Raw genomic sequence first — 16294 nt, forward strand, 5'->3', positions numbered from 1 at the left:
CGGCGGCAGTCGGAAATGAAGAGGTCAAGGGCAGGTAATAGGCCAGCGCAGGGTGTCCAGGTGGATTCAGTGTGTTGGAGGTGGGTGAAGGGGTCCTTGCAAGGTGGGCGGGAATCCAGATTGTGAAAGCAAGCTCGGAGGCGGAGGCAACGGAAGAATTGTTCAACGTCACAGCGTGTATTAAATTCATTAATACGTGGACGGAGGGGGATGAAGGTGAGTCCTCTGCTGAGGACTGATTGTTCGTCCTCAGTGAGGGGGATGTCTGGAGGGATGGTGAAAACTTGGCAGGGCTGGGAGGTGGGATCTGGTGTGGGTGTGGAGCAGGGAGTGGAGGCGGAACCTGTAACTGGAGTGAGTGTGATGGTGGTGGGAATGGGGGTGGAGTCATGAGCAGGGGTAGTGTTCCCCTCGGGGTTCTGGGGGGTGGGGATTGTAACAGTGGGGTCTGTGGGGGGTGTGTCAGCAGAATGCAGGTGAGTGGCGCTGGTGGGGGGCGGAAGTGGTGGTGACCATGGCAGTAGGGGTGGCGGAAGTCACTGAGCGTGTGGCATCAGCGATGATGTGACGTGCGGATGTGATGTCACATGTGATGCATGAGGAATTGTGAGGGGCGGAAGTGGTTGTGGGAGTGGCCATGATGAGGGAGGAAGTGACATCATCAATCAGCGTGGGGGTGGTAGCTGCATCAGCCACATGGCTAATGGCGTCTGAGTCATTTCCAAGGCCGGGGAATCTTCTGGAATGTTTGAGTAGCTCTGGTTATGGAGGTGGATAGATAAAAGTTTGCTGTACTTACAGTTTTTGATGTTTGAGATGGAATTGAAATACTGTTTGTTGAGAGTATGAATTCTCCTGAGGATGTAGTACAGAGTGGGTCCTTTGCAATCCTGAGAGAGTGTGGCCCTCAGCTGAGGCAGGGCTGACTGTAGAGTGGTTAGGTGCCGGTGCATTGCTGCAAGCGTGGAGTGGAGGATCTTGAAGGAGAACCGTTGCTGGTGGTTTTGAATCTGTAGTCTGTACTGTTTGTCCTGTTCGGGTCCGAACTCTGCTGGTTTAAAGGTGGTCCGAAGTCCGTGTGGGATGAGTTGATTACGGAGGCAGGCACTGAGGAAGCAAATGTGTCTGATGTGTCAAAAGGATATATATATCAAATACTGCAGTAAAGAAGCTGTAAAGAGTAGTCAAAGGACTTTATACTCACATTTAGCCTACTACTCCTGGCCTGGGGTAAACAAAATGTAAAATGTTCAGAAATGAGAATGTATCCTTTTTTAAATTAATGTTTTAATAGAATTTGGCTTTGGGATTGATCAGATCATGCAAATCCCAACCACTGATGGTAATTAAATATATAGATTGGAATAAAAATTAACCAGACCCAGTGTTTCTTCGTGGCTCAACATATTGAAGAAATAAGTCACAGAGGTGTCTGTATTGATTCCCAGCCTGTGCTGAATTATCTGATTGTAGGAATGACAGCAGAACAAATGTTCCGGTCAGTCTCAGTGACTAACCCCACCACCCGTGACTCCCCTATCCACACAAGCAAACAGTCCTGATAAGAATACTACTGAAGCAAAGGAAGTGCCAGTCATTGGCAGGATAATTGTATGGTAAAGAACTCGTGACTTCAGCACAGGACAGGTGGGGAGATAACTGGTGACATGGAAGAAAAGTGTATGTTGAAAATTCCTGGTTGGAGTGCCCTTCACTTCAAATTATGTTTCCCCCAGGCTACAAGACCATAGGGCTGTTTTCTCTGAGGCAATTGGTGGTGGTTTAACCTGAAGGTCACCACGCATAAGGTCAGGGGAGAAGTTGAGCAGGACAGTCCTTCATGATAACCTCCGCTGATGCAGAAATTGACCCCACACTGTTGGAATTACTATAAATTGCAAACCAGCTGTCCAGAACTGACCCCTACGACTGAATCCACTTAAAAAGCAATTCTTCAGCTTTGAACTATGTTGGAATCATGACAAAGTCTGGAAGGAGCTATATATAAGTAAGTTCCTTCTTTCTATACAAAAAGGGACTAAACTATGTGTTCTCAGATAATTATTAACAAAGTTTTTGCTAGAATTGTCCAGACAAGTAGAGTTTTGCTGTCAGGAGAGAAGGATTATGTCTGCCCTCTAGAAGCCTGAGAACAATCCTTGCATTGGTCTCAAAAGACTCATGATACCACAGTGAATTTACCATACCTTAGTTTTCTGGCACTCAGACAGTAATTCAGGGCACCACCAGGTCTGATTGTAAATTAACACCAGGAAGCAAGAAGGTACGAATAGTGGCAATAAGAAATAAATATGCATACTCTACAAAGTAGGTGACAGCCATTTGCTCGTTTATATTTCCAATACTTTGACTAATCAGAGTCAAACTGCCTTAAACAACTTAAAGAAAGTTTAGTTATTAACTGTCAATTGTCATTAACTTAAGCATTCTACATGACAACATCTTTACCAATGAGCCTACTTACCAGCCAATCAGCACTGTCCTCTCCTATGGTCTGACTGTTGATATTGCTCAATATTGGTGTTTTTGTTAAATGTTTTGATGAATACAACATGAAAAGCATTGACATAATGTGTCTTTTATCAGCAAACCCAAGTTCTATACTATCGAATGACTATTTATCAATCCAAATGTGTATCATCATGCTCTAGTATATTTTGAACTTTCAGACAATTAATTTTTAAAAATTGGGAGGTCAGACTATTAAAATAGCCACTTCATATCATGTGATCTCTGATATTTGAGCTTTAGTCGGTCCTAAGTATCAAGGAAATGCTCAATTACAAATGGGCATTCACAATCATCTGGCAAATTAAGGCATTCCTTTGCTTGAGGATGGGTTAAAACAGGAAAGACTATATCATTTCCAGCTGGCATATCTCTCTTTCTATCACCCTGGGAAAAAACAAACATTAAAACTCAGTGGGTAAAAGATGGTTGTAAATAGACCCAACTGGCAAAACTCAGGTCTGGATACATCTGTGGGAAGAAAGCACAGTTAATGTTTTGAGTCCGTTGACTCTTAATCAATGGAACCAAAACTGACTGACCACTCCTTGGGAAAAAGGATATTGAAGTTTGAAAATGATATGGTGGGGGAACCAGTTTGTCACCTGCTGCCAGAAAAGAGATTTGTTTTATTTGTTTGTGTTGTGTAGGTATCATTGTCTAGGTCAGCATTTATTGTCCACTTTTAATTGCCTAGGTGAAGCGGGTTGGGGGGGGTGGGGGGGGGGCGGTGCGATGACATAGTGGTATTATCGCTGGACTGTTAATCCAGAGACCCTGGTAATGTCCTGGGGGCCTTGGTTTGAATCCTGCCATAGCAGATAATGGAATTTGAAATCAATAGAAAAAGAAATTTAGGATTAAGAGACTAATGATGACCATGAATCCGTTGTAAGGAAAAAAAAGCACAACTGGATCACTAATAACCTTTTTGGAAGGAAACTGCAATCCTTACCTGGTCTGGTCTACATGTGACTCCAGAGCGAAAGCAATGTGGTTGACTCTTAACTGCCCCATGGGCAATTAGGGATGAGGAATAAATGCTGGCCAGGCCAGTGTTTCCCACAACCCATTGTTGGGACGGACCCATAGGGCCTCGTCTCCACGTGTTCTTTGGAAGGAGAGATCTCACCGGCTAGAGTTTGGAGCAAGAACACCGTTTATTACAGAATCAAGACTGGCAAACTATACAACGAATTCAAAAGCATGCAATTCGTTGGAGAAGGCGTTCTGTCTTCCTCTTCGGACCTGGAGCAGTTATACTTCGCGCTTCCTCGAGTTCCCGGTCAAGTTCCCCTCGTTCGGCTCTCTCATTGGTCGGTTCACCTGTCTGTGAAGGGATTAGTGTCTCTATTGGCTGCCCCGAGATACCTGTCCAGCTCCTGCTGTGCTGAACAATGGGTAGACATCCTGGGTTCAGCAGTTTCCGATCTTGTAATTTAAAAGTTTATTGTTTGGAAGGGTTTCCTCATTGCCATGCGTCTGGCTGTCTGGGCGTTCACAATAGTTCTCCATAGTTGAATATACAGGTATTATCATTTAACACAGGACCCGAATGAGTTTGACGTCAGCGGAGGCATTAGCAAGTACTTTATCAATCAAGTATAGTATCGGTGCGATTTACACTATCCGATAGTTACCGGTTTCCTTTATTAACAATGAGATTGTAACAGGATGATCTGAAACTGACGGACATGTTCTAATCCCCAAGGAATGTGGCCTCAGGCAGTCAGTCCTGCAGTGGCTGGGTTTACTTTACATGACTGTGTTTTAGCTGGTACCTGACAGTGTCTGCTTTAATAATGGTGCTCCCCTCCCTAGCCCCAATGTAGGTACCCCGATAGCAGATTATCCCCAACACCATGAATGAATATATACTATAGGTTATGGAAGCTGCCTTCTTGAGCCAGTGTACTTCTTGGGATCTAGGGATACTCACAAGGCTGTTTGAAAGGGTGTTATAGAGTCATAGAGTCATACAGATATACAGCACTGAACAGACCCTTCGGTCCAACTTGTCCATGCCGGCCAGATATCCCAACCCACCTGCCCGCACCTGGCCCAAATCCCTCCAAACCATTTCTATTCATCTAACTATCCAGATGTCTCTTAAATGTTGCAATTGTGCTAGCCTCCACCACTTATTCTGGCAGCTCATTCCATTGACACACCACCCTTTGCGTGAAAAAGTTGCCCCTTAAGTCCCTTTTATATCTTTCCCCTCCCTCCCTAAAGCTGTGCCCTCTAGTTTTGGACTCCCCCACCTCAGGGAAAAGACTTTGTCTATTTACCCTACCCATACCCCTCATAATTTTGTAAACCTCTATAAGGTCACCCCTCAGCCTCCGACACTCCAGGGAAAACAGCCCCAGCCTGTTCAGCTGCTCCCTGTAGCTCAGATCCTCCAACCCTGGCAACATCCTTGTAAATCTTTTCCGAGCCCTTTCAAGTTTCACAACATCTTTCTGACAGGAAGGAGATCAGAATTGCATGCAATATTCCAACAAGTAGCCTAATCAATGTCCTGCACAGCTGCAACTTGACCTCCCAACTCCTGTACTCAATACTCTGACCAATAAAGGAAAGCATTCCAAATGCTTTCTTCACTACTCTATCTACCTGCGACTCCACGTTCAAGGAGCTATGAACCTGCACTCCAAGGTCTTTTTGTTCAGCATCACTCCCTATGACCTTACCATTAAGTGTATAAGTCCTGCTAAGATTTGCTTTCCCAAAGTGCAGCACCTCGCATTTATCTGAATTAAACTCCATCTGCCACTTCTCAGCCCATTGACCCATCTAGTCAAGATCCTTTGTAATCTGAGGTAAACTTCTTTGCTGTTCACTACACCTCCAATTTTGGTGTCATCTGCAAATTTACCAACAATACCTCTTATGCTCACATTCAAAACATTTCTATAAATGATGAAAGATAATGGACCCAGCACCAATCCTTGTGGCACTCCACTGGTCACAGGCCTCCAGTCTGAAAAACAACCCTCCACCACCAACCTCTGTCTTTTACCTTTGAGCCAGTTCTGTATCCAAATGGCTAGTTCTCCCTGTATTCCATGAGATCTAACCTTGCTAACCAGTCTCCCGTGGGGAACCTTGTCGAATGTCTTACTGAAGTCCATATAGATCACATCTACCACTCTGCCCTCATCAATCCTCTTTGTTACTTCTTCAAAAAACTCAATCTAGTTTGTGGGACATGATTTCCCACACACAAAACCATGTTGACTATCCCTAATCAGTCCTTGCCTTTCCAAATACATGTACATCCTGTCGCTCAGGATTCCCTCCAACAACTTGCCCACCACCGATGTCAAGCTCAGTGGTCTATAGTTCCCTGGCTTGTCCTTACCAACTTTCTTAAACAGTGGCACCACGTTGGCCAACTTCCAGTCTTCCAGTACCTCACCTGTGACTATCGATGATACAAATATCTCAGTAAGCGGCCCAGCAATCACTTCCCTAGCTTCCAACAGAATTCTAGGGTACACCTGCTTTGGTCCTGTGGATTTATCCACTTTTATAAGTTTCAAGACATTCAGCACTTCCTCCTGTGTAATATGGACATTTTTCAAGATGTCACTATCTATACCTTCCATGTCCTTTTCCACAGTTGACATTGATGCAAAATACTCGTTTAGTATCTCCCCCACTTACTGCAGCTCCACACAAACGCAGCCTTGCTGATCTTTAAGAAGCCCTGTTCTCTCCCCAGTTACTCTTTTGTCCTTAATATATTTGAAAAAAAAAACGCTTTGGATTATCTTAACTCTCTTTGCCCAAGCTATCTCATGTCCTCTTTTTGCCCTTCTGATTTCTCTCTTAAGTATACTCCTGCTGCCTTTATACTCTTTTAAGGATTCGCCCGATCTATCCTGTCTGTACCTGACATTATGCATCCATCTTTTTCTTAATCAAACCCTCAATTCCTTTAGTCATCCAGCATTCCCTACACCTACCAGCCTTTCCTTTCACACTAACAGGAATATACTTTCTCTGGACTCTCGTTATCTCATTTCTGAAGGCTTCCCATTTTCCAGTCGTCCCTTTACCTGTGAACATCTGCCCCCAGTCAGTTTTTGAAAGCTTTAGCCGAATCCCATCAAAATTGGCCTTTCTCCAGTTTAGAAGTTCAACTTTTAGATCTGGTCTATCCTTTTCCATCACTATTTTAAAACTAATAGAATTATGGTCGCTGGCCCCAAAGTGCACCCCCACTGACACCTCAGTCACCTGCCCTGCCTTATTTCCCAAGAGTAGGTAATGTTTTGAACCTTCTCTAGTTGGTACATCCACACAGTGAATCAGATAATTTTCTTGTACACACTGAACAAATTCTTCTCCATCTAAACCCTTAACACTATGGCAGTCCAAGTCTATGTTTGGAAAGTTAAAATCCCCTTCCATAACAATCATTCTTACAGATCGCTGAGATCTCCTTACAAATTTGTTTCTCAATTTCCCTCTGACTACTATTAGGGGGTCTATAATACAATCCCAGTAATCTGATCATCTCTTTCTTATTTCTCAGTTCCACCAAAATAACTTCCCTGGATGTATTTCCAGGAATATCCTCCCTCAGTACAGCAGTAATGCTATCTCTTATCAAAAACATTACTCCCCCTTCTCTCTTACGTCCCTTTCTGTCCTTCCTGTAGCATTTGTATCCTGGAACATTAAGCTGCCAGTCCTGCCCATCCCTGAGCTACGTTTCTGTAATTGTTATGATATCCCAGTCCCATGTTCCTAACCATGCCCTGAGTTCATCTGCCTTCCTTGCTGGGCCTCTTGCATTGAAATAAATGCAGATTAATTTATCAGTCCTACCTTGTTCTCTGCTTTGTCCCTGCCTGCTCTGACTGTTTGACTTGCTTCTGTTCTCAACTGTACCAGTCTCAGATTGATCTCTTTCCTCGCTATCTCCCGAGATCCCACCACCCAACCTTACTAGTTTAATTCTTTCTGAGCAGCTCTAGCAAATCTCCCTGCCAGTATATTAGTCCCCTTCTAATTTAGGTGGAATCCACTTCTACCCCCAAAGAGATTCCAAAGATCCAAAAATGTGAATCCTTCGCCCTTACACCAGCTCCTCAGCCATACATTCATATGCTCTATCCTCCTATTCTTACTCTCACTAGCTCGTAGCACCAGGAGTAATCCAGTTATTACTACTCTCGCGGACGTCCTTTTTAAATTCCTGCCTAACTCTCTGTAATCTCCCTTCAGAATCTCAACCTTTTCCCTCCCTATGTCGTTGGTTCCAATGTGGTCAATGACCTCTTGCTGGCCCCTCTCCCCCTTGAAAACATTCTGCACTCTCTCTCAGACATCTTTGATCCTGGCACCAGAGAAGCAACACACCATTCTGATTTTTTGCTGCTGGGCACAGAAACGTCTGTCTGTATCTCAATTTCAGGAATTTTGCCCAGCGACATTGAAGGAATAGTGATATAATTTCAAATCAAGAGCAAGTATAGCTTGAAGGTGAACAAAAAGTTGTTGAATTAGTGTCAAGCCATCAAGTAAACAAGATAATTCACAGCATAGCTTGAAATTTAAAGGTTGCAATAGATTAAAGGATTTTCCCAACCAGTTTCTACTTCAAGTTCACCTGAGAATCAACCTCCTAGAATTCAACAATAAGAAGTTTAAGCCTGCTGAGAATTCTTTGTTCAAAAAAGTCTCACTTCAACTGTAAGATATGCATTTCATCTAAGAAACTGCTATGAAAGAGATTGAGTTATAAGGTGTAACAGTACAGTATCCTCAGCTGTGTCTAAGCTTTTAAGAAAGTGTAATTGTGTGTATGCGAGGTGAATGAATAAGTCAGTGAAGCATTGCATGATTTCAGGGTGCGGGAGAATAAATATATTTTTTTTCTACTCATTAGAAGGTGGCGAGTGTTTGTTCATTGAAATTTGGTTTATTGGGTGATGAGATATATTGGTGGCAGGTGTTTCAAATTCAAAAGAAAAATTCTTCTGTTGTTAGTAGGCAGGGATTGTTGTTTGAAAATTTCATAATTGGATGATCTGATAAAATTGTTGGGTTTTCAAAAATGAAAATAAAGAGGGATCTTGTCTGGTGCTTGGTGACTTTTGGGCAGGAAAAAGTGTTTGTATTAAGTTGAAGAATTATGTTAAAACCCTTGTAAATCTCAAAATCTTTTCCCGCCTAATTCAACATATACATTTTAGTCAGTTGAACACTCCTCCTTTCTAAATTCCCCAAAATAACAAAATATCTTCTCAGTTTCTATCCTGTAAAGTGCCTTCAAAATCCAGAAAAGGGAGACTGGACTTGAAACGCTAAGTTTAATTTCTCTTGACAGAGACTGGCAAACCTACAGAGTTTTCTCCCGCAAGGAGGTTAAGTAATTCAGCAACTTCATCAACACATTCCACCCTGACCTTAAATTTACCTGGACCATCTCTGATACCTCCTTCCCCTTCCTGGACCACTCCATCTCCATTAATGACAACTGACTTGACACCGACATTTTTTACAAACTCACCGACTCCCACAGCTACCTGGATTACACCTCTTCCAACCTTACCTCCTGCAAAAATGCCATCCCATATTCCCAATTCCTCCACCTCCACCGTATCTATTCCCAGGAGGACCAGTTCCACCAAAGAACACACCAGATGGCCTCCTTCTTTAGAGACCGCAATCTCCCTTCCCACGTGGTTAAACATGCCCTCCAACACATCTTGTCCACACCCCACACCTCCGCCCTCAGACCCCACCCCTCCAACCGTAACAAGGACAGAACCCCCCTGGTACTCACCTTCCACCCTACCAACTTTCACATAAACCACATCATCCAACGACATTTCTGCCACCTCCAAACGGACCCCACCACCAGGGATATATTTCCCACCCTGCCCCTATTTGCTTTCCGCAAAGACCATTCCCTCCGTGACGACCTGGCCAGGTCCATGCCCCCAACAACCCACCCTCCTGTCCTGGCACCTTCCCCTGCCACCACAGGAATTGCCCACGCCACCTCCCTCACCTCCAACCAAAGCTGCAAATGAGCCTTCCACATCCATCAATGTTTTACCTGCACATCCACCAATATCATTTATTGTATCTTTTGCTCCCGATGCGGTCTCCTCTACACTGGGGAGACTGGACGCCTCCTAGCAGAGCGCTTTAGGTAAAATCTCTGGGACATCCGCACCAATCAACCACACCCCCCCGTGGCCCAACATTTCAACTCCCCCTTCCACTCAGCCGAGGACATGGAGGTCCTGGGCCTCCTTCACAGCTGCTCCCTCACCACCAGACCATGGAGGAAGAACGCCTCATCTTCCGCATCAGAACACTTCAACCCCAGGGCATCAATGTGGACTTCACCAGTTTCCTCATTTCCCCTTCCCCCACCTCACCCTAGTTTCAGACTTCGAGCTCAGTACTGTCCCCATGACTTGTCCTCCTACTACTTACCTTCCTTCCCACCTATCCACTCCACCCTCCTTTCTGACCTATTGGTTAGCACTGCTGCCTCACAGCGCCAGAGACCTGGGTTAAATTCCCACCTCGGGCGACTGACTGTGTGGAGTTTGCGTGGATTTCCTCCGGGTGCTCCGGTTTCCTCCCACAGTCCAAAGATGTGCGGGTCAGGTGAGTTGGCCATGCTAAATTGCTCGTAGTGTTAGGTCAGTGGTAAATCTAGGGGTATGGGTGGGCTGCTCTTCGGCGGGTTGGTGTGGACTTGTTGGGCCAAAGGGCCTGTTTCCACACTGTAAGTAATCTAATCTAATCACTTCATCCCCATCCCCATTCACCCATTGTACTCTTTGCTACCTTCCCCCACCCTCCTCCCTGACCTATCACCTCCATTCACCTATTGTAATCTGTGCTACTTTCTCCCCACCCCCACCCTCCTCTCATTTATCTCTCCACCGTGCAGGCACTGTGCCTGTATTCCTGATCAAGGGTTTTTGCCCAAAATGTCGATTTTCCTGCTCCTCGGATGCTGCCTGAACTGCTGTGCTTTTCCAGCACCAATCTAATCTAGAATCTGTTTTCCAGCATCTGCAGTCCTTGTTTTTATCTACAGAGTTTTTCCATCAATTTCTGTTTTTGTTCTTAGATTTTCGGCATCTTCAGTTCTTTGCTTTATTTCAGTGTTCCCCTCAGAATCTTTGATGTTCACTTAAGAAGCCCACTCATTCTTTCGAGTTCCAACGAGTAAATGTGCACTGCTGTCGTACATATGCACACAATTACACGCACACACACACACATAGATGTACACAAATTTTAATACCTCTTGTCTTTCCCTTGCTTAATATTGACAGTTTTAATGACAGACGTCTTAAAAATATTTCAAAGAGAAATGAAATAGAGAGATCACTTTCATCAAGAAGTTTCCTCAATCACAGCTTTACAAGAGTTTCTGAAACAAATTTGACACATTTTGTCCGAGCCATATTTCTGTTTGGAACATTATTGACAAAAGCACACAAATGATAAAATCTAAAGGCAGCAGAAAGGCCCATAGATCTCTCTATTTTTGTGATGACTGATATTTTATCCTGGGTTTCTAATCTTGAAAGGAGACTTCAGATAAAATAGATACACAAGCAACAGATGGGCAATGGTGATGTTAACATTTTAGTGTGATGGCAGAACTGTACCGAAAATATTATTGTATAGACCTGTTAATTCCTGGCATGCTAACTGTAGAATGTTTACCAATAGTGTGATAGTCTTTCTGGATCGTCATTAGTAACTGGGAAAGAAATCCAAGAAAATAATAGAATAGAATAAGACCCCAAAATTGCATGGCAATTTTCACTGAATTGTCACTAGCTCTGCTGGAATGCATTAGGAAAGTGTTGGGATCCCGTCACGTTGCTTTTTGTTGTTTTAAAAGTTGCAAGTGCCACAATCCAATTATGTTCCCTTGAGGTGCATGCTTTTTTTTGAGGGAAATTCCAATTGCCCTGGCTCCATTAGGACTTGGTGTGCCTAATGAATCGGAAACAGTAGACATGTTAAGGTTTTCTGGCCTTCAGATGGGCGAGTTGGCCTTCAGGTGAAGTCAGGTCCAGACCAAAGAAATGTCCCAGACACCCAAAGATTTATCATCAACAGATTAATGGACAGCCGACAATATGGATGAAGGGGGAGATCACGAGGCTCTTTGTCCTCAGACACTAAGCAAGTTTGTGAAGCCAATTTCATTAGGTATGAGCCGCTCAATTTGTCTCAACAATAGACCCAGTGTCTGTTTTAAGGAGGAGTCCTGGGTGACTGCAGAGAACCCTAATATTTTAATGGGTGGCCCAAGCATATATGTCAATAAAATCTCCAAGGTCCAGAAGGCAATTGAAGCTAGTGGAATTAACTGTGTACCAGTGAAGAGTCATTGTCTTTCAAAATCGTGGAAGAGAAAGATGGCTAGTGTTTAAGAAAAATGGAGAAATAATCTTTGAAAAATAGGTTGTCAACTGTTCTTGGACCTCTCTACTTTTGATAGATTTAGTCCAAAGCAGAATTGTACGAATCATTTCTTTAAACATTTTACTTTTAACCCAACAGAATGAAAATAAAATGTTATTTCTTCAATTCAGCACAATCTGATTCACAATTTTCTCTCATTTTTCCAGCTCCTTGTGGAGGAAACCTGACTGGGCCAACAGGAATCATCCTTTCTCCCTTTTACCCTGAGCCTTATCCTCATGGCAAGGAATGTGACTGGAAAGTAACAGTGTCACTCGACTATGTCATTTCTCTGACGTTCCTAAGGTAAGCTCGGCATGAAAATAAAGTTATTGAAGGGAGCTGTACAGCTACTTGGAGGAACAAGATTATTGACAAACAAACTATGTAAGAATAAACACAACTGCTCTTTGCAAGCATCAGTCTAAATGCAACAGGAGTTAAATGGCCTTGTTACATATTTTTCCATTGGTCTGATTACATTATCTGTTGAACATTACAATTTCAGTGTAATAAACCTTGAGAATAAAATGCTACAAATTGAGCACAATTCATTATTCTCTGCCAGTTTATAATTGTCACTGAGCACATTCAAAACAAATTGAAATGCAGGACAATTCAGCGTGAAAAGTCCCTGACATAATTTGGATTGAGAGTGGGAAAATTTGGAGATTTGTGTGTCAAAGCAATCTCCTCCCCAGCATTGTATACTATACACTGTTGAGCATTGGGGCACAATTTGAATTCAATGGACCATAGACTCAGCAAGGATATCTTTGAAGTCAAAGAGTTTGATATTTCAACATCACTATAACATCCAGCAGCACATTGGCTCAGTGGTCAGCACTGCTGTCTCACAGTGCAAGTGACCTGTGTTTGATTCCAGTGTTGGGTGGCTGTCTGTGTGGAGTTTGCGTATTCTCCTTGTGTCTACATAGGTTTCCTCTGGGTGCTTCAGTTTCCTTCCACTGTCCAAAGGTGTGCAGGTTGGGTGGAGTGCTAAATTGTCCCATAGTGTCCAAGGATGTGCAAACGAGATGGATTAGTCATGTGAAATGCAGGATTAGGTTAGATTATTTACAGTATGGAAACAGGCCCTTTGGCCCAACAAGTCCACACTGACCCTCCGAAGAGCAACCCACCCAGACCTATTCCTCTACATTTACCCCTTCACCTAACACTACGGGCAATTTAGCATGGCCTATTCACCTAATCTGCACATTTTTGGACTGTGGGAGGAAACCCATGCAGACATGGGGAGAATGTGCAAACACCACACAGACAGTTGCCTGAGGCAGGAATTGAACCCGGGTCTCTGGCACTATGAGGCAGCAGTGCTAACCACTGTGCCACTGTGCCGCCCACAGGGATATAACTGGGAGTGGGAGTTTTGTCTGGATGGGATGTTCTTCAAAGGGCTCACGTGGACTCGATGGGCCACACGGTTGCTTACACACTGTCGGGTTTCTATCATTCTAAAATGATTTTCTTGAACATGGTACAATACCCGACACAATGGGCGAAGAAAAAGCCTATGTCCTAGAGGAAATAATTTCTAATGTCTGGGGACCTGCCTGCTGTGCTAAAGAGGGAGTGTGAAGATTCAAGCCAGTCAAATGTTTATGCTTAATGTTCACATTCAAAGATCAGAAGATGGAAGTGACATCCAGCCAGATCCCCAGGGCCCTTATTTGTGCAAGTCTAATTGTCATTTGCATGTGCCTTCAAAATAGAATCTTACAGCCCTGAAAAAGCACATTCAGTCTTCTACTGGCTCTGCAGGAGCTATCTAATTCCTTACTCTCTGTAAAAATCAAATGAAAAGGGTTTATGTTTTCATCCTTTCAAAATGGAATGTTTGTGTGGATAAAATCAAGTTAATAATAGATGAAAATTGTGTGTGCAATCAGTTCTGAGGAGAAAAGTTACCAGCTCCATGAACAGCTAAATGTCACAGGAAATCCCTGTATTACCAACAGTGTTAAATCTAATGTGGCTCAGCAAATATAAAAGAATGATGTTCACTTGCACATGTTCGACTAATGCTCAGGCATACAGAACAGTTTTTTAAAAATATCTTTAATCATTAAAGCTGTTTCACGCTGGTCTTGCAACAGGCTAATTAGGAATCGGAAGAGTAGAAGCTGTGTGGCAGCTGGAGGGTGGCATTGTGACCTTTCATCAATGGGGATTCACATCCTGGGACTGATGAAGATGCCACGGACATTATCTCCTGCTGAAACCTTGCTAAAAGACTGTGCTGTGTTGATTTGAGCAGTGTGACAAGACAGCAATTATTGCAGCCCCATGAGCTCTGAGCAGTATGGAATATATTAGACACTAATATCAATATTTTACCATTTTCTGTGCAAATCAGTGGGAGATAAACAACAGGTCTTAAGAATTTTTTTTGCTCATTAATATGCTTCACATCTTGTAATACTTTGAGGACTGAAGCAGGATTTTGCATGAAATGAAATGTGTAGTAAAAAAGTAAGTGAACTTAGCCGGAGAAGATTTTGCTTGTAAATTTGTAATCAATATATCTGTTTTTATTATGCAATGTAAATGTCACTCACTGGGCTAGCACTTACTGTCCATCTCTAAATGCGCTGGGGAAGATGAAGGTGAATTGATGCCTTGAACTACCACAATCCAAGGGGTGTAGGAACACCAATATTACTTGATGTAGGTTTGCTCACTGAACTGGAAAGTTCATTTTCAGATGTTTCATCATCATACATTGTAATATCATCAGTGAGCCTCCAGATGAAGCACTGGGTGGCATGGCTCGTTTTCTATTAAAGTGTTTACATTTCCTTGGCTCGGTCATGTAATGTCCTGTGGTGATATCAGTTCCTGTACTTTTTCTCAGGAAATGGTAAATGGGATCCACTAGATAACTAATAGTGCTGTTAGAGAGGGACTTCTTGAAAATTCATTTTGCCATGTCAAATATCAATGTCTTCTTAAAGTACACCCTCTGTAATTATTTATTACATGGAGGTCTTATGACACAGTGGGTAGCATTTATGCCTCTGAGCCAGAAGCTCTGGGTTCAAGTCCCACTCCAGCATGTGATGTCCACGGAAGCTATGTTCACCATGTCCTCAGAGAGGTTGATCCGTGAATCCCTCCAATAAACCAGAGGCAGGCAATTAGTGCAGAAGGTCTCCTGATCAGCCATGCTTGATGTGGACTGGCACCTCTCAAGCTGTAGCCTCAGGTAATAGTCTGGTGTCCTGTTGCAGGAACAAAAACAAGCCACAGCAACAGACATAAGTATGTGCTCTGTCTGCCTCATGCAGCACTGGATGTGAAGGAACAACAGTGATGTTATATATTACCAACAATATTGGCATCACGACTGTTACTGAAAATGATTGTGTTTGACACATGTAATTTTCCCAGAACAGAATCCTTTCATAACCACTCCTTGGTGACAATTGACAGGTAAACAAAATTCTGCAGTTTTTCTTTTTTACAACAGTATTCAAAAGGCTCAGTCAGCTTTGCACATCAAAGAATCATAGAATCCCTACAGTGTTGAAGCAGGCCATTCGGCCCACACTGACCCTCTGAAGAGCACTCTACCCAGACCCACACCCTACCCTATCCCTGTTACCCTGCATTTTCCATGGCTAATCCATCTAGCCTGCGCATCCCTGGACACTATGAGCAATTTAGCATGGTTAATCCACCAAACCTGTACATCTTTGGACTGGGGGAGGAAATCAGCACAAACGCACACAGACACAGAGAAAATGTGCAAACTCCATACAGACAGTCGCCCAAGAATGGATTCGAACCTGGATTCTTGGTGCTGTGAGGCAGCAATACTAATCACTTAGCCACCGTGCCACCCTGACCTCCCTATCTCTAAAGATAGATGTCCTAGTGACTTTTTATGACTCTGTCTTACTGCCCTTTCTTGTCACCTTGCCTCATCTATCCACCTATATTTTAACTTTTTTTCTCCCATTAATAAATTTGTTTCATTTTCTGTGCTTCTTTTTCTTCATCCTTGAGGTAGCTCATGCATTTCACTGTGCTACTTCTACCCAGCCCAATCGGCTCTGCAACTTGTGCCTCATTTCCCACTTAGGAAATTTCACAGACGTTAGCATTGAATGTCAATATCATAGGATCACCATCACAATGGACCATGTAGGACTCTGGATCTTTGTGGGATTACACCATTGATTTTTATTTCCTTACAGTCAGTGTATTCTTCAGCAAGGACACTATCAGACAATGTCTAATTCCCTTTACTCCACCACTCTTACAATGATCT

At 43.3% G+C, this 16294-nt stretch overlaps 1 protein-coding gene across 1 annotated transcript in view; it reads left to right on the top strand.

Moving 5' to 3' along the window:
* The window catches only part of csmd2 (CUB and Sushi multiple domains 2), a 605906-nt gene that overhangs the window by 316553 nt on the left and 273059 nt on the right, over positions 1 to 16294 (top strand). Inside the window, exon 23 of the mRNA XM_060847269.1 lies at positions 12168 to 12306. Coding sequence (XP_060703252.1) covers positions 12168 to 12306 — 139 coding nt within the window. The remainder of the gene's footprint in view (positions 1 to 12167; positions 12307 to 16294) is intronic.

Source organism: Hemiscyllium ocellatum, chromosome 30 (assembly GCF_020745735.1).
Source record: "Hemiscyllium ocellatum isolate sHemOce1 chromosome 30, sHemOce1.pat.X.cur, whole genome shotgun sequence".
In the NCBI taxonomy this organism is placed as follows: Eukaryota; Metazoa; Chordata; class Chondrichthyes; order Orectolobiformes; family Hemiscylliidae; genus Hemiscyllium; species Hemiscyllium ocellatum.